The sequence below is a fragment of the Herpailurus yagouaroundi genome, unplaced genomic scaffold, assembly GCF_014898765.1.
Source record: "Herpailurus yagouaroundi ecotype Mexico unplaced genomic scaffold, PumYag 213, whole genome shotgun sequence".
NCBI classification, from domain to species: domain Eukaryota; kingdom Metazoa; phylum Chordata; class Mammalia; order Carnivora; family Felidae; genus Herpailurus; species Herpailurus yagouaroundi.
The window spans coordinates 6,920,734-6,945,292 of record NW_024412444.1 but is presented as its reverse complement, the minus strand read 5'-3'; the positions used below and the strand labels follow the sequence as shown (position 1 = coordinate 6,945,292).

Below are 24,559 nucleotides of genomic sequence, written 5' to 3'. Positions count from 1 at the left end.
ATCATTCAGTGCTCTACAGGAGGCACAGAGTGGAAATACCCCTTCCAAAAGGAGTATGGAGTGTGTAATTAGTCTTCACTTAGCTTGGTTGCTATGAATCAGAAACAGCAGCTGCTCACACCAGTGTGTTGTGCTATGTACCTTGCCCAGGGACATCTTTCTTTGAGAAGGACTCGGATTTGGTGCTGCAATTTATTGGTTTCCTATGTTTGTTCAAAATAAAAGCCACTGAAAACACTGTATCTCAGAATTAATGATTGATGTCTGTTTGCCCCATTTGGGGTTTACGCACTATTTTTGCCAAATTTTCCTGGTTGGAATTTGGATTTTATTTTATTATAATTTTATTTATTTTTAAAAAAAATTTAATGTTTATTTTTGAGAAAGAGAGAGAGAAGGAGGGGCAGAGAGAGAGGGAGACACAGAATGTGAAGCAGGCTTCAGGCTCTGAGCTATCAGTACACAGCCTGATGTGGGGCTTGAATCCACGGACATTGAGATTATGACCTGAGCCAAAGTCAGATGCTTAACCATGTGAGCCACCCCAGTGCCCCAATTTTATTATAATTTTAGAAAGAGAGAGTGAGTGTGAGCTGAGGAGAAGGGCAAAGGATGAGAGAGAGTCTCACCCAGGCTTCACACTGAGTGTGGAGCCTGATGTGGGACTCGATCCCATGACCTTGGGATCATAACCTGAGTTGAAATCAAGAGTCAGACACACAGTCAGCTGAGCCACCCAGGTGACCCATTGGAGCTTGGATTTTAAACGTATTGCTTCCCCTCAAACTCTAGAAGCTATGATGTAACATAGCAATTTAGGTCTGTGAGAGGCAAGAACCTATTTAGAGTGATGGGAACTACCTTGAATAGCTGAAGCACCAGTATCAAGAAAATGGTGGTATGTGGATTCTTTAAGGAGGCCAGGGCCCTCGTCTCCCTGTGGGAACAAGCAGTAGACTGTCAGGTCTGTGATTCATTCAGTTCCATATCCCAGCACCCAGTTCTTGCTATGTGGTTATCTATTGCCCTATAACATTACCACAAGCTTAACAGCTAAAACCACACACATTTACCATCTCCCAGTTTCTCTGGGTCCCCTCCTTCATGGTTTCTCACTTGGCTGCAATCACAGTGTCAGCCAGAGTTGAGGTCGTATCTGAAAGTTCAGCTGGGGAAGGATCCATTTCCACACTCACTCAGATTGTTGACAGAATTCAGTTCCTCAAGGGCTGTTTGACTGAGGGCCTCAGTTTCCCTCTGGCTGTTGGCCAGAGACCACCTTCAGGGTCTCACTGTATGGGCTTCTCTAGCATGGCCATTTACTTTACCAAAGTATGCAAGCAAAGTCCACAACGTGCGAATCCGCTAGCAAGATGGGCGTTAGAGTCTCTTGTAACCTGATCATCAAAGGGGTGTCTCTGACTTTGCTCCCTTCTACTTGTTAAAAGCAAGCCGCTAGATCCAGCCCATCCCCAGAAGGAGTTAATTCCACAGGGGTCTGAAGACCTGGGATTGGGAATCACTGAGGGCCCTCTTAGTGTCAGCCCACCACAGCATGCCCTTGGCACTCAGGGCATATCTGTTGAATAAATGAGCAGAAGACCTGGGGTTTTGCCATGGAGGCCAAAGGCACCATTTGTTTTTTTCCGCCATCACCTCTTTATACAACCGTAAGATGAGCAAGGTCATTTTAATATTTGATATATGATAGCTACATGGTATTTGGAGAGCCTTCCCCATCCCTCATAATGCCATCTGGATGCTTCAGTTTTATCCAAAGTCATGACCAAAGTGGAGGAATGTTTTCAAGGGAAGGATCAATTTGGTGACCCCTTTGGTCTGATATGCCTCATCTTTTATATTTTTCTTGCTGCACACATGGCGGGGATTTAAAGCAGTCCCCACACAGTGCTTTCTGGATTCCGAGTCTTTTGTAAATGGAGAGCCCTGAGCAGCGTTTTGCTTCGAGGGAAAGAGAAAGCAAGGGTGAAGGTTCACATCTAATGTGTTTTGGTTGAAGCCACTTGCTCCCTGTGGAAGCAGTCGGCTCTCCTTTCTCCCCCAAGACTTTGATATTGTTGGGGCTTTTCAGGGCATGGCAGGATTATTAACAAAAGAAAGGCAAAGTTGTCCAGCACTGCCACGCTGAATCGAGAGAAACTTGCAGCCAAGCCACTGAACCTGAAACAAGCTTCTCTTGCCCCAGGCTTCCCCAGATTGCATGCCTTTTTTTTTTTCTTTTAATTCAAAAAATCATAACAGTATCTGTGTGAAATGGTTGTTGGCACTATAGCCTAAGACTCTCAGTCATACTTTGCTAGGTTGGAATTTCTTTTTTGCCTCTTTCCAGTTCAAGAGCAGCCTTTACTTTGAGAAGTCTGGCCGGGGTGGGACAGGCAGGTTCTGGGTCTCTGTCTGAAACTGCTGGAAAGGCTTTCCCACTCCCTTCTTGGCTCTGAAACACAATGCATTAAAAAGACAAAGAAGGACAAAAATCACCATGTGGAAGTTCCATTTGTCAGGTGCCCCAGCCTGCCCGTTTTCTCTCTCTCTCTCTCTCTCTCTCTCTCTCTCTCTCTCTCTCTCTCTCGCTCCTGCCTTGGCTTTGAAATTGAGTTTTTGAGAGAGTCCAAAGCCAGAGGAAATGGCATTGTGTACTCAGTCCGGGACAGTTTGATCCTCGTGAAAAGGAGAAATCGCCTGTATTGACAATAGGCGAGGCTGCTGCTGGCAAGGTCCGCAGTTGTGCGGATTTGCTACTGGGCCTCGCTGTCACCCTGCTGGGTTGGTTTTTCCAGTAATAGACTCCTCCAAGCCAAGTCTGACAATTAAGTGGTAAATACTCTGGTGAGCGGGAGTAGCGGGAGCAAAGGGATAGAGAAGGTCAGTCGAAATAGACCAAGAGCATTAAATTCATTTCCTCTGCGGCCTTCTCTGGCCACGAATCTCAATTCTCTGGAGATGAATAACTTGTGAATTGACTGGTTTCCACTAACATTATGAATTAACAGTAAGTAAGCTGTGTCAATGCTCAAACTCCTTTTGAAGCGGGGAGGGTGAATCCTATTAGCATTTATAATTGTGTTGCCTTTTCATATTAATCCCTTCCCATGGCTGAGGAATTAGGCGTTTTGTCATCTGTGGACGGAAACCAGTCCCAGGAGGGTGTCCTGTCAAGTGCCAGAAAATAGATGATGATACGGGGCCATACCCTTCCCCCCAACAGGAGCTCTTGCCTCTCTTGTGAGATGCGCCTGTGATGTTCTGCATATCTATGAGATCAGGCTTACGGTATGATTCTGGAAATTTATTACTCAAAGTGAAGCCAAGCCTCCTGGCCAGGAATCCACACTTGGTGAGTTGCCTTTAGCTGACGGGGAGGCTAAAATCCCTCCTTTCGTGAAAAGCAGCACACCTTCACAGAACTCCTTTTTCCTCTGTCATGCCTCGCTCTGGATTGTGTCCCTTGTTTTCTCTCGGACTTTATTCCGTGGCAGTTTGGGATGCTCAATGCACCACGACCTCTGATTCTGCCTGTCGTAATCCCGTGGCAGCAGTGACAGTCAGGAGAGAATAGAAAGCATCGTTGGGATGTCCAAAGGGAAAAAAGAAATTTCTCCCAACAGAACAGGGAGAGGCTGTGGGCTGTCCAAGAAGAAAAGCCATATTTGTGAGTATTTACAAAGACAGTCCAGAGAAGAACGGTGTTTTCAATGTGGATCCGTGTGGTTAGTGGTTTGATGCTATGCTTGTGTCCTTGCACATAGACACGTTTCCTAAATTATTGACCAGTATTTCATTTATTAATAAAGGAAGCTGGTTGGTGTCCTGTCTCTGGGTCAGGCCTAACTGAAATGCAGTGGTACAAAAGTAACCAAGTTGTGAATGGTTTGAGCCAGGAAGTTCTTGACAGTAACTTGACTCTGAATGTGTTGAGTGGTGACCAAGGTGTTGGAGTCAGAATGAAAGGAGCTGCAGCGTCCTTGCCACATGGCTCTTTAGGTAAGAGCCGTGGGAGGAAGAGGAGAATCAGATCTGAGATCAGATCTCATGAGAAGTGCTTGCCCTTGTCCTGATCGGACACTTCAGCTTCTGAGTACACAGTGGCCCACTAACCTTTGGAGTGGATGGCTCATCACCTCTGCCGTTCAGGAAGGCCATGTGGAGTCTCTGGTCCTGCTGTTTGACACTTTCCTTCACAGGCGTGGTTTAATCATGTAGCCATTCACTCTCATCGGGCATAAATCCTTTTTCCCACAAGAGGATATTGGCTGGATGTGACGTTTATAGGACGAAAGGAGCAGCTGGTGATGTCGGATTCAAGGCAAGTAGGTTGTCTTGGCCATCCTAGTTAGCAGATGGCCAGGACTTGATAGATTGAAGATTATTAGGATCGAAGTCAAGGGCCAAATGGCACGAGGGACTGGAAAGTGGCAGCTGATAATCTGAACAGAGGCACATGCAGTCTGCTGGGGCCTCTCTACTTGCATTTCATTTTGCTTCAAGCAGGAAAGACCTCAGGTCCTCGTAAGGCCCTGGCTTGCAGACGCATCTCTAGAAATTATTGACACCGTGGTTATGAATCTGATAGTTGGCTCAATCCTTATCATGGTCTATTATTCGGAAAGATAATTTTATGAAGATTAGATTTCATCAGCATTTATATGAATTTGGCCTTTTGCCCAAACCTACGTGTCATGGTTTCCTACGTGGCTAATGTCTCTGTGTCGCTTGTTATATCTAAAGACAACTTAAAGGCTTTCGCTCAGGGCCCTCTGTCGCGTTGGCATGCCATCCTTCTGACGATGACTCATGCCACAAAAGCTGCTCCGAGTTAGAAGGGCCAGGAGCTGAGCTTTGCAACAAGAGCGCCAACTGCAGGGCAAGGGGATGTCCATTTCTCCAAGGCCATTTTAAGCTCATTTGTGTAATTGCCACCTTCTCAGTATTACTGCATAACTCCTTTGATCTCAGAGGAGAAGGTGGCGAATTTCAAGATCCAGGAAAACTCCTCGTGTGGCTTTCAAAGGAGCAGCGTATTACGAAACTGAGTGGATGTCAAATAAAACATAAATTTGGATCTTTTGAAATTTGAGTTCAAGTAGGTATTACTTTTAGAGCCAAGCACATTGACAAGTTCAGGGATGAAACTGCTGTTGTTTGACATTCATTTAAATTTGAGTGTTTGGGTCAAGTTGTTGCCCAGTCACATCCATCCTTCTTGAATGTTGCGTTTGTACTCAGCATTATACTCCAAGCTTTACACATTTAATCCTTAGGGCAGCATTAGGAAATTGTAACCCCATTTTATAGGTGAGGACACTGACGCTCTAAGCATTCATCCCTGACTCAAAATTTCATTGTTTTCCCCCACCCTCTGGCCTCCTCTACTCTGGATGAGTCCAGGATGTAAATATGGGTTGCTCAAACAGCCTTCTTCACCGTAGGCATATTTCAGAGCTATCCAAATTGCTTAGCTTGTGTTCATGATTTTTTTTTTAAGTGGCAAATTGATTGAAACAGTAAATGGAAGGGATTATTTCAGACAGGGTTGTGCCTTTACTGGAACAAATCCACTTATTAGCATGCTATTTGGATTCCCACCCTGAGCTTTAGAACCAACACATAGACTGGAGAGTGAGCTCAGTATTACTAGTAAGTTATTTGGACCAGCCAATGATCTCCATTTTCTCTTCCTTTCTCCTGATCTATTTTCCTTAACCCCAGCCATGGAAACTAGCAATGGGGGCTGTGGAGGCAAATGGGCATTGTAGGTTTTCTCATTTATGGGGTTACTTAGAATATAGGGTCAGGCCCTGGAACTTGAATGGGATCTGACTTGAGTAGAGATATTGTAGTCAGAAGTGGTCAGAAAGTCAACCTGGATTAGGTTGCCTGGTTATTTTCCTCTTGCATGAGCTACAAATGTTATTGGTGAGTGGAAGAAATGGGGGACTAGAGCTTTCTCTGAGCTTTCTTTTCATGAAATAAGACTGAATGCATTAAAGGGTCCCCCAACAATAAAACATCCCCCCACAGTTGGGATTGAAAATCAAAAGCATCTGAAATGTTGCCCTGGTAGAGGAGGGGTAACACAGTTTTGGAGAAGCACATGATTTGATTGGGTTAACAGCCAATGCTGTGTCTTGGTATGTGGAGTCTCATTGAGAAACCTTTATGACAAACCAGAAGCAGAGTATATTGGTCAAGAAAATTATTGGTCAGGTGCCTGGATGGCTCAATCGGTTGAGTGTCCAGCTCTTGATTTCGGCTCAGGTCATGATCTCACAGTTCATGGGATCGAGGCCCGGGTCTGACTCTGTGCCGACAACATGGAGCCTACTTGGGATTCTCTCCCTCCCTCCCTCCCTCCCTCTCTTTGCCCCTCCCCCCACCCTCTCAAAATAAATAAATGAACATTAAAAAAAAATAAGAAAATTCTTGGTTTCTTAGTCTGTCCCAAATCTTCCACCTCTGTACACACTCTGAAACCCTAACAGTTATTTTATGCTGTAACAAATGATCCCAACTAATTAAAACAACAATTATTTTATTGCTTTATGGTTCTGTAGGTTAGCTGGGCAGTTTATCTGGTTGGGACCAGCTCGGGTGGTCTCTGGGGCCTTCAGGTAGTTCATGTGAGGCTGGATAGTCTGGGAGAGACTCACTGTCCTATCTGATAGTTGGCAAGCTGGCTAGTCTAGAGCTACCTCAGTGGGGACGGCCTATCTGCCCCATGTCATCTTGTCCTCCGAGAGTCTAGCTTGGGATTCTTCACCTGGTGGTCTCGAAATTTCAGAGTCCCAAGAGAGGTTAAAACTCTACATGCAAGCCCTGTGTAAGCTGCTCCCTATACAGGTTTGCTCATGTCCCATTGGCCAAAGCAAGTCACGGGGTCAAGCCCAGTTTCAAAGAGTGGAGAAGTTGGTATACACTTGTGATGGGAGGAGTGGCCAAGTCAGATTGCAAAGGTGCATGTGACAGGCATGACACAAGTTTGTGGCCCTTTTGCCATTTCCCAGAGATATTAGGGTAACTACGGGTGGTTGAGGTAGCATAAACTTCTCTACCAGCCTAAATCTGGAGGAGAAGGAAGACCATGTTTTTGTCTATACCTTCAATTTGATACGAGATAGTTCTCTCCACTCCTATTTATTCTTTCACTTCTAAAATTTGGCCACATTTACCAGTAGACTCTCTTATCTTGCATTCTTGAGTTGTGATTCCAGTTTTGAGCATCTTTGTAAAATGTTGGTGAGTATTTGCTAGGGTGTAAATATGAGGTCTTCATTTTGATGTCTTTTTTTGTGGATGTTTACCTCTCAAGAATGCTTTGTGCTCAACCAGTCTGTCAAACCCTTGGCTAGAGCTTCCTGTCAGGCAATTCGGAGGTATGCTAATGGTAACTCCCAGAATTCCACCTTTGTGATCTGGTATACTGGGTTCCTATTCACTGATCCTTTCTGAAGTGTCTGTAGTGTTTATGGTGTAGTACCAAATTCCACCTCACTTTATTAGTCTATAAATGTGACACCATACATAATGACACCTGTGTTTTAATTTCACCATAACCCAAGGCTCTTGTCATCAATATGTAATGACATATTAATCACTGTTAACTCACAGTGCCTGCAACTAGAATTTCTCAACCTCACCTTATGCCCCGTTGACATCTTGGGGCAGATAATTCTGTGCTGTAGGGGGGCTATTCGGAATACTATGGAATTTTTGGCAGCAGCCTTGCCTCTAACCACGTGATGCTGGTAGCCCCTCTTCTTCATCCCTACTTGTGACAACCGACAATGTCTGCAGACGTGGCTCAGTGACCTCAGGATGGGTGTGGGCAGTGGGAGATAGGTAAAATCACCTCCAGGTGAGAACCACTGTGCTAACGTGGAGATGCTGAAGCAGAAAACAGAAGGAATCGTGTGAAGTATGGGTATTGTCCGAGAGTACACTAGGAGTGGCAGTCCAGTGGATGATTTGTTAACAGGGAGAAGGAATGTGGGAGATTTTCAGTTACCCTAAAATTTTGACCTCCAATGACCCTGAATTAACTAGGAAACATCCAGTTGGGTCTTGCTACACCTTGAAAGATTCGCCAATATCTGAACTTCATTATGTTAGAAGTGGGTTAAATATAAATACCCACCCCGGGGCGCCTGGGTGGCTCGTTCGGTTAAGCATCCAACTTCAGCTCATGTCATGATCTTACGATTCGTGGGTTCGAGCCCCGCGTCGGGCTCTGAGCTGATGCTTGGAGCCTGGAGCTGCTTCGGATTCTGTGTCTCCCTGTCTCTCTGCGCCTCCCCTGCTCACTCTCTCTCTCTCTCTCAAAAATAAATAAACATTAAAAATAACTAAAAATATAAAAACTATTTCTGAAAAAAAAAACTCAGGAGATAGGCTGACCATATAGATAAGGGATTTTGGAAAAGTTAAACACACACTCTAAAAAGTATAGAGAAAATTGTGTCATGACCCATTTGATACTCATCACCTAAGGTCATCAATGATTGATTGATAGCCAGTCTTGTCGCATCTTTTCGAACTGCTATCCACTGTTGGATTATTTTGAAGTAAAATCTAGATGTCGTTGCATTTCATTTGTAACTATTTTAATTAGTGTCTACGAGAAAGTACCTAAAAACCAAAATTATAATACGCTGGTGGAATTTTAGTCTTCTGGAAAGGGCAAGAATGAGAGTTTATACTGAGTAATAATCAGAAACTTAAGGGAAAGAATGGGAAAGAGGCTTGACTTTGGGGGGAATTAAAAACCCCAGAGGGAAGTGAAGTTGGGAGGTACTGTCTCTTCAAGCTCCTCTCCTACCCTGTCCTCCCCTCTCCTACTCTGAGGTAGTCTTAGAAATTCCTCTTATAGTATGGTGGTGGTAAAGCACAGGAGACTGGGATCCTCAGAAAGGAGAGCAGGCTGGCAGGGCACAGATCCATTTTCCAAAAAGAAGCAGGGGGGGAAAACACATCACAAGAAGGTACTGAAATATTCAGTCAATGATGGATCACTCTTTGATGACTTTCAATGACTTTTTAGCAGATCAGGGTGTACTTTTAATAAAACAAAAGCAAGAAGAAAGTCTTACCGTTGCTTTTTAAGATTTTAGTAGGGCTGTGGTATTTCTCTCCTGTTCTAATGTATTCTAAGAAGTTTCTTTCTTTTGATTTAGACTTCCTCACTTGATTTTATTATGTCATAAATCTTCTGTGTTTGGTGAGAGCCATGGTATATGTAAGACCTAAGCAGCTTGCTAGATAACATCTATTTCCCCCACCCCCTTCTCTTCAGAAGATTAAACTGAGGCTGTTGTGTCTGATGCCAGAATAGATTTAACCAATCATGTTTCCTTTACATGTAGGTCAGTCCAAGGGACAATTCCGCACTGGATCCTATTATCCATGGGTTGAAGGGCGTCGTACATCATGGTAAGTAAGCCATGTACGCTTATTTTTGCTGGTATGTGAAGAGCTAAGGTCTCCACCTAAAGGAATGGGGTTATCTTGCAGAGGACACAGGGTGACACCGATTCCTCATCCACTGATGTTGAAGGGCGTTAGAGCCATTATTTGATGGGTAAAGAGGATGCCCATTTATTACCTGAAAATGGATCTGGGTTAACAGTAAGCCATTTGTTTCTCTTCAGGTACCACTTTGAATGCATGTGTTATAAATCAAAATGCCCTAAGATGTACCGTTTGTATGCGTTGAACCTGCCACTGTCTCATGTCTCTCTTAAAAATACTCTTCTTTCAAGTGTATTTGCATTAATAAATTTCTTGATTTGCCGCTCAGATTTAGGGAAAAAATTTAAGTAGCTGTGACAAGTCATTAAACTTTGCTGCATGTGAGCAAGCATCATGAGCCACTAGCATGGAAAAAGCTAGGCCGTGTTCTGTGTAGCAGACGTCTTATCCTCAGGCATAAAACTGGGAGAGAAAGTAAGATAAATGGGTTCTGTCTTTCCCAACTGGTTTTTATTGGAAGAATTTCCCCGCAACTTTATTATCGGCAATGCATCATTAGCTATGACATCAGGATCCTCTAATTTCAAAAGTACCCTTGTCACAGGGAGGTATGGAGTCTAGAGGTAGTGTCATGATTTGCAAAGTTTTAATAATCTAATTAGAATTCCAAAGACATTGACAGAAATAGCATTAGTAACCATAATAAATCTACCCTTCATCTCCACAGCTGTGATAAAACATTGTCACACCTTTCTGGGAGGATTGTCTTTCAACATTAGCCAACTCTGCAGACCTTAACAGACATCTTTCCCCGTTTCTCTCAGGGAAACTAAAACCACTTGTCAGGGTACAGTTGAAGCCAGCAGGATTCTGGATTAATTGTCCTTCTCTTATAACCATTCAATCGTGCGGCAGTGAACAATAATAAACGTATGAAAAGTAGGAAAATAGGGTGGCTGAAAACACCCCCGTAGAGGTTTTCATTGTGAGAAATTTCCACGGCTTCTTCAAAATTTCGGTTTGCCCCAAAGCAAACCCCTCACATGGAGCTGGGAAGTAGGCTATGTGACAGTTTCTCTAGAGAACAGAGCAACTTTGCCAAAACTGTTTCTGCCTGCGCATTTGTTTGTGTTTTGATGTTGGTCACAACGGTGGTGGTTTTGGACAGTAGGGATATTTGCATTGTTCTCTGGACACCTCAAAAGTGCAAAGAAAGCTGGTATTTGGGCAACATGTTGTGCATTCTGAGCTCCTTTCCCATAAGATCCCCTTGGACATTCAGTTGACCAAACCCTTCCAGAAATTCCAGTTCGTGGTGTAGATTGAGTTTTGGGGCCTGAAACGTAGTAAATGATGACTAGATCATTTCCTTCCTTCCCTCTGACTTATTCATGTTTGAAAACAAAAACACCATGAAGAGTTCTAGACTCTTTGAAACGGGTACCTATTCTTCAGTTAGAGAGGAAGCATTCCACCAGCTAAGGCAGATCATGTTCTTATTTCCACAATGATAATTGAAGGAGATTCCATATGTTAAAGATAAGCGGAGGCTTCTGTTAGCTCTCAGATCCCCAAATCTCAGTAAACTCACTGCCTAGTCATCATTTGGTTCATGAGCTCTGTGCTGGCATAATCGTGTTATATCCTTCCTCATTATCCACAATTACCCTCCAAGAGGCTATTACGTGTTTGCTCTTATATGTTTACCTGGCACTGGGAGGGAGACAAAGATGCCTGAGTTGTGGTTTCAACACACTTTCTAATGGAGAAGTCAGAGGAGATCTGCCAGGAATAATTCCCTGCAGGAGGAAGTTTACTTATTTGTACAGCAGACGTGTGGCATGCCCACTGTGTGCGATGAAAGTTCTTTTTTAATTATCCTATCCCATGGCCCACCCACTCCCCACCACATCATCCTAGGCTCCTTTCTTGGAACCGTTTGAAGGTATCAAAAATAACCTTGTCTTTTATTCACTCGTGTATTACCTACTGAAGTGTCCGCGTCATGAGGGCAAGAACCCCTGCGTGTGTGGTGAGTAACAGACATTCAGTAAATGTCCGCCAACTCAGTGGATCAAGCAGACGTACAAATAAGTGAAAATATCAAAATATGAAACCTGAAGAAGAGGAGAAGAAACTAAGGCTCCTTGAGTTTTGCTCTGACTGGGAAGAGAAAGGAGTCAGAGAACATCTTGGAAATGTGACTGCACCCTCCGTTCTCAGGCTGTCATGGGTTTTCCCTGTGACAAGGGGATTGTGAAAACACACATCTCTTTTGTCATTCTTCCAGAAGAGAATGAACATTTTCAATCGCTAGAACAACTTTTGGTGGAACTGGAAGCATTTTCAGTTGAAGGTCCTGTGAGGGATTTGAATGATCTGTTAATTTGATGGGACATAAATAATTGTGCCCTTCACAGAATCTCTGGCTTGGAAATGACAATAGAAATGTGTAAAAAGGAAAAGATCAATATGGATTTCTGTTACAGTTCAGAATTGGTTTTATTTCTTCAGCTCTGGGAGTCATATCTTAGAATATTAATTCCTCATTAAATGAAAGGGTTTTTTGGTTTTTTTTTTAATAGGAAGAATCTTGTATGTTCTTCCATTTGAAATGCCAGTGAGAAATCTGGTCATACTGGCCAGTCCTACTTAGCATTTGGTCATCGGGGTTCTCTGTGAGGCAGACAGCAAGGTGGGGTTTTAAGTGCAGGTGAATTTTTTGGCAGGAGAGGGATAAAGAGGAGCAGGGCTGGATGGGGAGAGCGTTGGGATGACAGTACAGGTCTGACATCTCTGAATGAGGAGGGAATCTAGGAGGACTGGCTGAAGGCAGCTCTCAAGAAGTCTTGGCCAGTGTGGAGTTTCCTCAAAAAATTAAAACTAGAACTATGACCCAGCAATAACACCACTAGGAACTTATAGCAATAACCCTATGACCCAGCAATAACACTACTAGGAATTTATCCAAAGGATACAGGAGTGCTGATTCATAGGAGCACATGTACCCCAAGGTTTATAGCAGCACTTTCAACAATAGCCACATTATGGAAAGAGCCTAAATGTCCATCAACTGATGAATGGATAAAGAAGATGTGGTTTATATATACAATGGAATACTACTTGGCCATGAGAAAGAATGAAATCTGGCCTTTTGTAGCAACGTGGATGAAACTGGAGGGTATTATGCTAAGTGAAATAAGTCAGAGAAAGATACCATATTTTTAAAATGTAATTTATTGTCAAATTGGTTTCTGTGCAACACCCAGTGCTTATCGCAACAAGTGCCCTCCTCGATGCCCATCGCCCACTTTCCCCTCTAAGACAGATACCATATGTTTTTGCTCCTACGTGGCTCCTGAGACACTCAACAGAAGACCATGGGGGAGGGGAAGGGGGAAAAAAGGTTACAAACAGAGTGGGAGGGAGGCAAACCAGAAGAGACTCTTAAATACAGAGAACATTGGGGCGCCTGGGTGGCGCAGTCGGTTAAGCGTCCGACTTCAGCCAGGTCACGATCTCACGGTTCGTGAGTTCGAGCCCCGCGTCGGGCTCTGGGCTGATGGCTCAGAGCCTGGAGCCTGTTTCCGATTCTGTGTCTCCCTCTCTCTCTGCCCCTCCCCCGTTCATGCTCTGTCTCTCTCTGTCCCAAAAATAAATAAACGTTGAAAAAAAAAATTAAAAAAAAAAAATAAATACAGAGAACAAACTGAGGGTTGATGGGAGGTTGGGGACAGGGGAAAATGGGTGATGGGCATGGAGGAGGGCACTTGTTGGGATGAGCACTGGGTGTTGTATGGAAGTCACTTTGACAATAAATTATATTTAATTAATTAATTAACTTAAAAAGAAGAAGAACAAGAACAAAAACAAGAAGTGTTGGCCAGGCCATCGGAGCACCTCCGAGCCAAGACTGCCTGGGAGAGACGTCCTGCGTTGGGCAGGAGTGGCCCAGCCTGGGTTCCCCTGTCGTGGGCAGTCACCGGCTAGAGTGTGCCAGCAAGGCCAGCCTCCGTGAGCACACCATGGTCAATCCTGAAGGTGCGGCAGCTGGAGGCTGCCAGATAACAAGGCTCCTGCTGGCAGTTTGTCTCTGGAAGGAAGACCTTAGGCCTGCCCTCCCTTGGCTGGCACGGAGGTTCTCATCTTCCTTCCAAAGACGTTCTCCTAGTCCCATTTCCCAAGAATTTTTTTTTATTGGTGCTCTCACTTTTATTTTTTTTTTTTAATTTTTTTTTTCAACGTTTTTATTTATTTTTGGGACAGAGAGAGACAGAGCATGAACGGGGGAGGGGCAGAGAGAGAGGGAGACACAGAATCGGAAACAGGCTCCAGGCTCCAAGCCATCAGCCCAGAGCCCGCCGCGGGGCTCAAACTCACGGACCGCGAGATCGTGACCTGGCTGAAGTCGGACGCTTAACCGACTGCGCCACCCAGGCGCCCCGGTGCTCTCACTTTTAAAATGCTCAGAGGTTCTTAGAAGCAGTGCTTATTCCTTTTGTGCCTAGTTATTAAGTGCCTGATATTTTTGTTTTGGTTTTTGTTTTTAGTTTATTTATTTATTTTGAGAGAAAGAGAAAGAGAGAGAGTAAGTGAGAACAAACTGGGGAGGGACAGAGAGAGAAGGGGATGGAAAATCCAAAGCGGGCTCTGTGCTGACAACAGAGAGCCCGATGCAGGGCTCGAACTCACAAACCGTGAGATCGTGGCCTGAGCCCACGTCAGACACTTAGCCAACTGAGCCACCCCTTAAGTGCCTAATCTAAGCATACTCCTAAGCTAGGCAGAGAGAGCACAGCAGACAGACCTGCCCTCCTTACATTTATAAAGTCTTGGGGGAGACATACGATTAAGCATTGTCATTGCATTAGAAAGTGGGGGGCAGCAGGTTTAACGTATTTGGGGGTACAGAGGAGACATCTCAGACAGAATGACCACTCAGACCTAAAGAGTACATAGAAGCTGTCCAGGTGGAGAGGGGAATGTTTCAGGGTTTTAAGCAGCATCCCTGTAGACGAAGGTCTCTAGTGGTGAGTGCATCCGGCATGTTGGAGCTCTGAGCTCAGCAACATTGCTTCTTCGTTGATGGGGAGAGAGATCTAGAAACCCCATGTCAACATAAAGTGTTGTTTCTTATGTGTTCATTTTTTAGGTGAATTGTGATTTTTATAAACTTGAGAGCCATGCAGAAATAGAAATAGAGGGGCGCCTGGGTGGCCCAGTTGGTTGGGCAACCGACTTCAGCTCAGGTCATGATCTCACGGTTTATGGGTTCGAGCCCTGCATCAGGCTCTGTGCTGACAGCTCAGAACCTGGAGCCTGTTTCAGATTCGGTGTCTCACCCTGTCTCTGCCCCTCCCCTGCTCTTGCTCTGTGTCTCTCTGTCTCTCAATAATAAATAAACATTAAAAAAAAAAAAATAGAAATAGAGAGCTGTGATTTGCCATTGATTCTGGCCCCATCTATCCAAAGAGCAGTAGTACATGGATGCAGTAAAACATATCTATAGTCAGGTGTTTTATTCACACACCACCACCAATATCCACTGGGGGGGAAAGATTTAGGGAGATATTGTGAATCCTGTTCACAGCATGGACTCAGTCACGTACGCTGCTTTCTGTATTCAGGACCCAGCCCTTAATAGTAGCCACACCTGATAGAAATATTGGTTCTGAAAAACTTAATCTAGCTCTGTTTTTTTTAACCCATTTAAGAAAAAAGAGAAAAAAGAAACTCGTATGTGAGTAGGTATAGAAATGTATCCTTCTCTTACAACTAGTTTTACCCAATTGACCAGTGCTCAGAAATGTATATTATATCCTGTGTCAATTAAAAAGTTTTTTTTTCTTTCATTTTTTTGGATTACCTACTCCTCTGTTCCTTTTTTATAATATCCACACAAAATCCAGCAGCCTGTTTATGTACATATTCTAGAATACTGTCAAAAGGCATCGCGACACTCACCACTCTCTCTTGTCTCTCTTGTCCCCAATTTTTTGTTTTTGCAAGGAAGCGTGCTCGTAGTGATTGCTTGGTTGTTGAGCTTTGACTCTCTGTCCCTCTTTTCCTGTTACCCTCCTCACTGTCCTTTCCATCTTCTGTTGAATGTACTACCTTAGTGAGCAGGACGGTATCTTTCTCCTTCATAGGAACTGTGAGGGGGGCAGTTAGAGATCGACTCAGACACCACGCAGAGCCAGAAGGCTCCTCCCCGTCCTCTCTGACCAGCCTCTTCCGAGAAAGCTCTCTGTGAAAGTACAAATGAATGATCACCTGAGAACACCCTTCAATTAAAGTAAAAAAACAAGGCTCTTCCAAGTTTTTCAGTGATGGAAGTTGGGGCTATGACAAGATCAAAACTTTCTTTGCAAAATAGCTTCCCCGATTGACTAGTTTTCTACTGGGTTCATTTCTGGAATGTTTGACACCCATTTTCTCCCCTGCCCTGGAATGCTCATCAGCTGTCCAAATGTATGGACAATGTCGAATCACTGGAGTCACCCAGGCGTTCGGCAGAAAGGGAGAGATAAAGGAAATTTGCAAATATAAGTGACTCCCTGGCCAAGTGTTTCTGTGTGATGGTAGGAGCAGGTACATTTGCATCTGTTTTTTTTTTTCCATATTCCACCTGCTAGGATTGAGGTTTCTGCCCATCAAAAAGAACTGGAAAGGGACTCCGGGCCTTGAGCAATCTGAATTTCCTCTAAAGGATGGGGGGGGGGGGCGTTGTTTTGTACACCTGCTGATATGTTATACACATCATATGTGACATGTATGTGATATGTTAAACATACACTGTTTTAAAAGAAAGCAGCCTGGGGCACGGCACCCTTGCCACTCGAGGAGAGCTGCTGTGGAGATGCCAATGGTTCAGCCTCTCTGAAAGCCGTGTGGCTATTTCTTCTGTTCGTTTTTCTTTTTTTAATGTTTATTTATTTTTGACAGAGAGGGAGACAGAATGTGAGCAGGGGAGGGACAGAGAGAGAGGGAGACACAGAATCGGAAGCAGGCTCCAAGCTTTGAGCTGTCAGCACAGACCCCAACACGGGGTTCGAACTCATGGACTGCAAGACCACGACCTGAGCTGAAGTCGGATGCTTAACCGACTGAGCCACCCAGGCGCCCCGCTCCCCCCACCTTTTTTTTCTTTTTTTCTTTTTCTTTTTTTTTGCCATTTGGCCGTTTCTGCCAGCACTGTACATACGCCTTATCCTCTGAGCTGGCAAGCCCCCATGTGGGGATACAGCCAAGAGAAATGTCCACAGAAAGACTTGCCCATGGGAACTTTGTGTATATTAGCCACAAAGTGGAAACAACCCAAATGTCCACCAATGGAAGCCTGAATATGCAAGTTGTAGTATGGCCAGACAGTGGAGTATTATGCAGCAATTAAAAGTAACCAGCTGCTTGACTTACTTGAAAACAGAAGAGCACATACAGCTTAGTTCCATTTCTCTCAAGTTCGAGAACAGAAAAAAACCTAATCTTGGATGGTAAAAGCCAAAATAGTGAGATGGAGGGGTATAGTAAATGAGAGGAGACATGAGGGAATTTTCTCAGTGATAAAAGTATTATGTATCTTGATCTGGAGGATGATTGCATAAGGTATAATATAAAAATTCACCACACTGTCCCCGTAGATTTGCTCACATGGCTGTAAATTAAAGAATGACCCGTGTATATCGCATATTGATTTCTCAAAGGTGATACATTCACAAAACCCAAAAATAATCTGGCAATATGCACCAGATAGCCAAATATTAAAAATCCTGACGGTATACCAGCTCCTGTATGTGTATGCGCCCTAGAGAACGCAGATGAAAGTGTACCATGAGATGTGTACAAGAACATCGGTGACATTGTTTTTTCTGACTGCCCAAACCTAGAAATGCCTCACATACCTATCATCAGCAAGCTAGATAAACACAGTACAGTTTTACAATAGAACATTCCACCCTGATGGAAAGGGGTGGGATCCTATACCTCTCAATAACCTGGGCACGTACGAGAACCACAACGTAAAGCAAGAATCTGAAGAATGTGTAAAGTATTCCTCCGTGTCAAGTTCAAATCCGGAGAAAACTTAGCCTATATTGTTTAGGGGTGCATCTGTAGGTGGTACTACTAAAAGAAAAACAAAGTAACAATGACTTGTAAAAAGAGGATGCCGGTTACTTGTTGGGGCAGGATGGGAAAGTGATGAGGCACCGGCCCAGGGAGGGTGCAAAGGGCTGCCCCTGTTCTGGTCACCCCAGGTTTCACTTTAGGATGATTTGTCAACAGTATATTTATGTTTTGTGCACCCTTCTGCGCGTGTGTTAAATTTCACAATCAAAGAAGACAGTCATTAGCTTTAGAAAGTAAGAGATTCCGACACCACTTTCCTGTGGGACACATCAGGTACCAAGTGGCCTTACAACAAGCAGAGAGAGGAGTGACAGCACCTTTTAAAAAACGCTTCACCGTAAGTACCCCTGACAGACTGTTTGTTCTCTCTGCAAATTGATTGCAGGCCACCTTGGGATTCTATCATTAAGAGATGACTTTGAGAGCCAACGACTCCTTTTGGAATTTGGAAAAAGGAAATCAGAAACAAAGGGGATGGGGAATCAGGTCTCAGGTTTAAAAACAAAGGCTCCCCACTGCTACTGTGCTGGTGCAGGCTGTCTCTGCACCAGGCCAGGGTCTAATTATCTGGACAGGCACCAGTGAATGCTCCAGAAAGCCTCTGAGATACAGTTATCCTGTCCCCCTTTATATAGAAAGGTAAGCAAAGCAGGCATTGCCTGAGTGGCTTGAATCAAGGTCTTTGTGACTTGAGATTGGCCCTCTTTACTCCCAGACCATCTCCCCCTCTGTTCTCTGCCAGGGTCACCACCTGCCTCTTTCAGCCTTGATTTAGGTTTGTTATACAGACTGTAGAAAGGACATGCAAAGAAATGCTTATAACGGGACCATGCTCTGCCATCATCATTCTTGCACCATTGTGATTATCCCTGGGGTCAAGATCTTGGCATAAACTTTCTGTCTGTGGCTAAATGGCTCAAGTTCCTAAAAAGAGTCTTGCATGAACTTTGGAAGAAAAGGACAAATCCCAGGACAAGGGACCTTTGGGGGGAAATACAGCTACTAGACAGAAATAGTATTATGTGTCATTACAGTCCAACAGCAAGAAGATGGGGCAGAGATGATTTGATGTGGTTTGAGGACTTCTTGCCTGTTTTGTGTATGTGAACTTTAAGCTTCTTTAATCATAGAGTTTATGCGTCCTGTCATCCTTGGAGGGCCTACAAAGTGCTAGTGAAGGTGTTGAGGATAAAATGATGAACGAGATTTTCCCTGCCTTTAGGGCAATTTTAATATCATGAGGAAACTTTTGTGTGTGTGTGGGGGGGGGGGGGGGGCATCCCATTCTTGGTGGTGAAGATTAAAAAGACTAATATTCTTCACCTGCAGAGTAATCTCCTGTGTTCATATGAATAAACAATTAGAACATTGGAATGAGTTTTCTGAAAAGTCTGTTATAGAATATTTTTAAAGAAATGGCGTTTGTTATTTTTCACATATAATGTGACTTTAGGAACACTGGATCCTGAAACAGTGCTTCAGAATGTAGTCTGTCTTGGGTTTGAATTCTGGCTTGCCCCATTGGGAGCTGTGTGATCCTGGAACAAATCATTGCATTTCTGTCGCTTGGGTTCCCCCTTGTAAGATGGGGATAAGGCCCCATAGGTGTTAATGCTACATGCATTCCGATAAGGAAATAACTAAGAAGAAATGGTGGCTGGCACCTGTCCACTGTCCTCTAAATCATCAACCAGCAAGTGCAATCTGTGAGCCAAATCTTCCCTGCTGCCCATTTTTGTAAATAAAGTTTTACTGGAACACAGCCACACTCATTTGTGTACATATTGTCTGTGACAGCTTCTGCACCATGACAGCAGAATTCAGCGGCTGTAACAAAGCCTTAAACACTTACTCTCTGGCCCTTTATAGAAAAAGTTTGCCATCCCTGCCTTAACTAAATGGTAGCTATTACGGTCACTGTGCTAATAGAGTTAGTGGCTTGTTCATGTTGGGATGATGTAAGTGTCTACTCGTGTCATTACTTAACCATTTGATAGACTTTTCAGAGATGGGCTTCACTTTTGATCTCACCCAAATCGCCATGTAATCCAAATGTGTTTCAACTGAATTAATTAGAGTTCCGGTTTAATGTTTACCTTAAAGAAATCAAATTATTTTCTCCCTTTTCAATAGGAAACCCGATGCTATATCATCTAGCAGCCCACTGATAGTTTTGAACATCTTAACATGCGACAAAATTTCCTGTTTGAAGTTTATGTCTCTGGCATTTAATTACATGGAACTTTCCTGAAGTGTGCTATAAATATTCAGTACCCTGGTCTTGGCTAATTGGCTCACATCTGTTATGGATCCAGGAAGGGCAGATGCTTATCTGAACACTTTTGATCTCAAAATCTTCGAGAAACAGGCGCACTTAAGCCATTTCCACAGTTTCCTGGACTTCAACGTGTCAGAACTACCACCGTAGATAGGAGCTATTTCCATTTCTTTTCTTAGCCAGGGCCAGGAAATGGGATGCTGTGCGGCTTCTATCTTATCACTCACAGTGTTGTTACCAATAATGTTAAGACAGAAAAGGACTTCAAAAGTGATTCCCTTTACATTGGATTTGAATTTGAGGCTAGGTGTCATTTGGCCCAGCCTTCTCTGTCAGTATTTGATCATTTGCACAGGATCATGGGAGCCCAAGGAAATGCCCTTTTCCTGGTTGTTTCAATGGGATGTGGAAGGCAAAGAGAAAAGTTTAAATGATGTCTCCTGTCATCTACTGCAAAGGTGCTCACTGAAGTACCTGGGGCTACTTTGTGTGGTTTTCCCACCGTGCTATACCAATGTCACCTTGGCACGGGAGAGGCGCCATGGTGGCATGGCCAAGAGCAAGGCTCCGGGATTAATACCAGGATTATTTGGACTAGGCACAGCCTGCACAAGTCACATAAGCTTTTTGTGGCTCTGGTTTCTCAGCTATATAATGAGGTAATAATAACGCCAACCTTACTGGTTTGTCCCGAGGAGTCAGTACAGACTTCTTGTACCTGCTGTGCCTAGCACACGGTCAGCGTCAACCTCAGCTGCTGTCACTGCCCCCTTCCCCGTCACCATTCCCATTACTGTTGTTACTTATTGATGTGAGTATGGAGGTGACGGGATATGATTGCGGATCCCTGAGTGCTGCTTCCGTCACTACCTGGGTGTTGAAATAGAATGTATGTTGCTGGAGTGAGTTGAGTCATGCAAAATAAAACCACATGAGGAAGAAAATGGTCACAAAGTGATTGGGGTAGCCAGTCCCTTTGAGATCAGGGGAAGGGGTCATGGGCAAGGAATCAAAAAGTGTGGGAAACGAAGAAGATCCTCTCATCTGGTAATGCCTGGGTGTGGGCCTAACCCTGCCCAGATGTTCTGCACGTATAATCCTAATGAATCCTACCCAACAGCGCAGTGAGGTAAAATTCTTAATCTTGTGCTACAGATGGGTCAACTGAGGTGCAGAGACCTCGGCTGATTTGTCCCAGCTCATGGAGTGGAACAGTAATTTGATCCCAGTTTTATTAGATCCTAAAATACATTCTCTTGCCAGCTCTGCTCGGCCAGTTCCTATTTCCATCATTGATTAACTTCCGGATTTTTGTCAAAATCACTTCATTCTTGTGAGCCTCACTTTCTCCTCTGTGAATTAGGTCTGATTGGACACTAAAACAATGTACATACCCGGTCATTTACAACCACTGGGTAGGGGAGAGAGGCGAGCAGTGGACCTGTTCAGTGACAGTACTGGGTTTTTGTCACTGTATGACTCTATAATTTAAATATCCTGTTCATTTCCTTAATTGTTGACAAGACTCTGCTTTTTGTGTTTCTTTGGAAATATTCATGTCAACATACATTTTACTCAAATGCCAACCCTTAAATCAAAATGCCACGTTCGGCCAACTGACGGGACCAGTAAACTCAAGGAGCCTAGATGTCTTTGAACCAGGATGGAGTGGCTGTTCCATGCCCTTGGAGTGGGTCTTTGGGCGCTTGAATTCAAGATTCCGATTAATCAGGTGGGCTCTTTCCCAGTCAAGCAGCCTTTGCTCAGAACTTGGAATAACACCAGCTCTTCATGTTATGGTCATGGGCCTATAGGAAGGGCCAGTGGGCAGAGAATTACATTCTCTGGTGGAGAGTTGAATGCCCACTGGTGGAGAATATCTAAGAAGCAGAAGTAACAGTCACACCTCTACAGCCTTGTGTAGGTTGCCCCATTCATTCTCAAATGGGATTGCTTGTTGCCCCCTCTTTTAAATATCCTACTCCTCTTCATACAGGCACAGGGATCAGCAAACTCTCTCTGTAAAGGGATTGATAGCAAAGATTTTAGGCATTGCTGGCCATATGTTCTCTGCTGCAACAACTCGGTTGTTTAGTTGTAACCTGGAAGCGGCCATAGACAGTTTGTATACAAATGGCCATGGCTATGTTCCAATAAAACTTCGTTTACAAAAACAGGTGCTAGGTTAGATCTGGCCCCTGGGCCACTTTTGACTTAGAGTTACTTCGTGATTTAGTTTGATCAAAAATGTTTTTTTCAGCCATGTATAAATGACCTACTCTTTAAGGCACTGTGTTATGTACTGAGGGTATAGTTGGGAGCCACAGTCTGGCCATAATGGAGCCTCCAGCCTGCTAAAGAGAAGAGACCACTATTAAGCCATTACACAGACTGTAATGAGACCGAGGTCTGTACAGCCATGACCTTGGGCAGATTATCAGCCCTCATCAGGATGATGATACCTACTTCACCGAGTTGTGAAGCCTCATTTAGAGAACATCTACAGCAGTGCCTGACCCTGAGGTCATACATATAAATGTGCTCTGGTAAGAAGAGGTGATCTGTAGAACATACTACACTGTGGAATGCAGTCCAGGGGTTCAGGTCATTGAAGGGTAAACTGAGGCTAGAGAACCTAGTCAGGATAAACAGATGGGAGTCAATGCTGCTGCCTGGCCCCATGAGCACTCTATACTGTGGTCACATAAAATAGGCCCCGACCCGGCTTCTAGTAGGCTCATAAAGACGATGGAGTCCTTTCATGTGAATCTTGTTGAAAATGTCATGTCAATATCCTGATGTCATCAATTGTGTGACTCTCATTTCTTCATATATTTTTGGTCATATATTTGTGTCCTGACATTATATCAGTTTCAGGTATACAGTCTAATGATTTAATGTATGTGTACATTGTGAAGTGATCACCACACCAAGTCTGGTTAATATCCATCCTCACACATAGTTACACGTTTTGTTGGTTTTTTTTTTCCATTTCTTCATATTTTAACAACTCTAAAGTCAGGATGCATCTTACACATGATGTCATGTCATTGTTTAATTAGCGGCATGTTGCCTTGACATAATGATGTGTCTTATAATTGTCAGTGACTTAGATATGAAAGAGACACAATGTCTAGGATGCACTGGTTATTTAAGATATCCCAACTACCATGCTTGTTTGTTCCTTCATTCTCTTTTCACATAACTATTAGGCACCTGCTATGTTCCAGGCAGTGTTTTAGTTATTGGGTATATGGGGTGAACGGGAAAGGCGAGGTGTTTGCCCTTGTGGAGCAATCAGTCTCTTGGGGAAGACAGACAGTAAACAAGTAAAAGCAGAGTGGGAAGGAAATGAACTAGGTGTGATTCAGTGAATGCAGCAGGAACATACCAAGATGGGGTGTCTGGGGTAGGCTCTGAGGAGATAACCTTTCACCTTGCAGGACTCAGGGTGAAAAGAAATCCCCCATATGGAGTGACGCTGGGGAGGAGCATTCAAGCAAGGTGGGCGAGGAACAGCAAGGTGAGGAGACAGGTGGGTTGTCAGCAAAGGCGAGCGCAGAGGTGAAGGGCTGCGGAGGTAGATAGATCATATAGGGCCTCGTGGCCACGGTAAGCAGTTTGGATTTTATTCTAATTGAAGTGAGAAACCACTGGAAGATTTGACCTGGGCAGTGTCAGGGTTAGATTTATGTTTATAAAAGCCAAGTTCTTCATTCTTCAGTGAGATTTCCTCCCATCATTTTTACATCAGGGCAGGGGAGGAACTCAGAGCCCAGGGACCCAGAATAGGATAAGAAAGAGCCTGGCGCTGGGCATCCGAGACCCAGATTCACTTCTACTTCACTGTGTGGTCGTGGTTCAGTCACTGTCCCCCTTTGGACCTCATTGTCCTCATTTGTAAAATGAAATGGAACCAACGTCCCCTGTAACTCTTTGGAATCCCTCAGTTCTTTGTGATTCTTGGGGGACTTCCCCAGGATCCCCTAGTTGTAACTTTAGGCTTGTTCCCTAAAATCATCTATCATGAAGCCTCTTACGGGCCAGGCACTTTTCCATGGCTCCACCTTTCCCATTCCTTCCTCCTTGCTGATGTCAGGGAGATGACCTACCTAATAGCCAACATCCATTTATACAGAGCAGGTATCATTGCTTGTATTTAGATCATAAAATTAATTCCTCAGCTCTTTCTAGGAGGCCTCTGCCACCATCTTAATTATAATCCAGTGCTTTCTGACTTCCACGAGGGCATCTAGATGCCATGCTCCTAAATCCCCTGGATTCAGGCCCTCAGGCTCTTTATTTCTATCATGACCTCCATTTTCCATCCCTGTGGTCAGCAGGCCCTTTGGTCACCAGCTTGTCACACGAAAGCCATTCTCAAATCATACAGCCCATTCATGGCTGATCCAGACTTAACCTAGGATCAGACTCTGGGTTTCTAGACTCATAGACTCATGTTTCTAGACTCATAGAGTCATCGATGGCATCTTGACAATTTTTAACCTAATCCAGATTGTACTTTAACCAACAGCTGATCTTTTTCCTCCTAGAGCCTATCAAATTTGGGGCTCTTGAACTTTTCCTTCTACCTTCCCTCTTGTTCACTTCACCCCAGCCACACACCAGGAAGAATCCCTTTGCACTTTTCTCTCTGCCTGGAATGTTCTC

General features: G+C 44.1%; 1 protein-coding gene across 4 annotated transcripts in view; it reads left to right on the top strand.

Moving 5' to 3' along the window:
* The window catches only part of PTPRG (protein tyrosine phosphatase receptor type G), a 722,691-nt gene that overhangs the window by 541,974 nt on the left and 156,158 nt on the right, over positions 1-24,559 (top strand). For all 4 annotated transcript variants that reach the window (XM_040454574.1, XM_040454572.1, XM_040454573.1 and 1 more), the window contains one exon: positions 9,378-9,444. In XM_040454574.1, the coding sequence (XP_040310508.1) occupies positions 9,378-9,444 (67 nt within the window). The remainder of the gene's footprint in view (positions 1-9,377; positions 9,445-24,559) is intronic.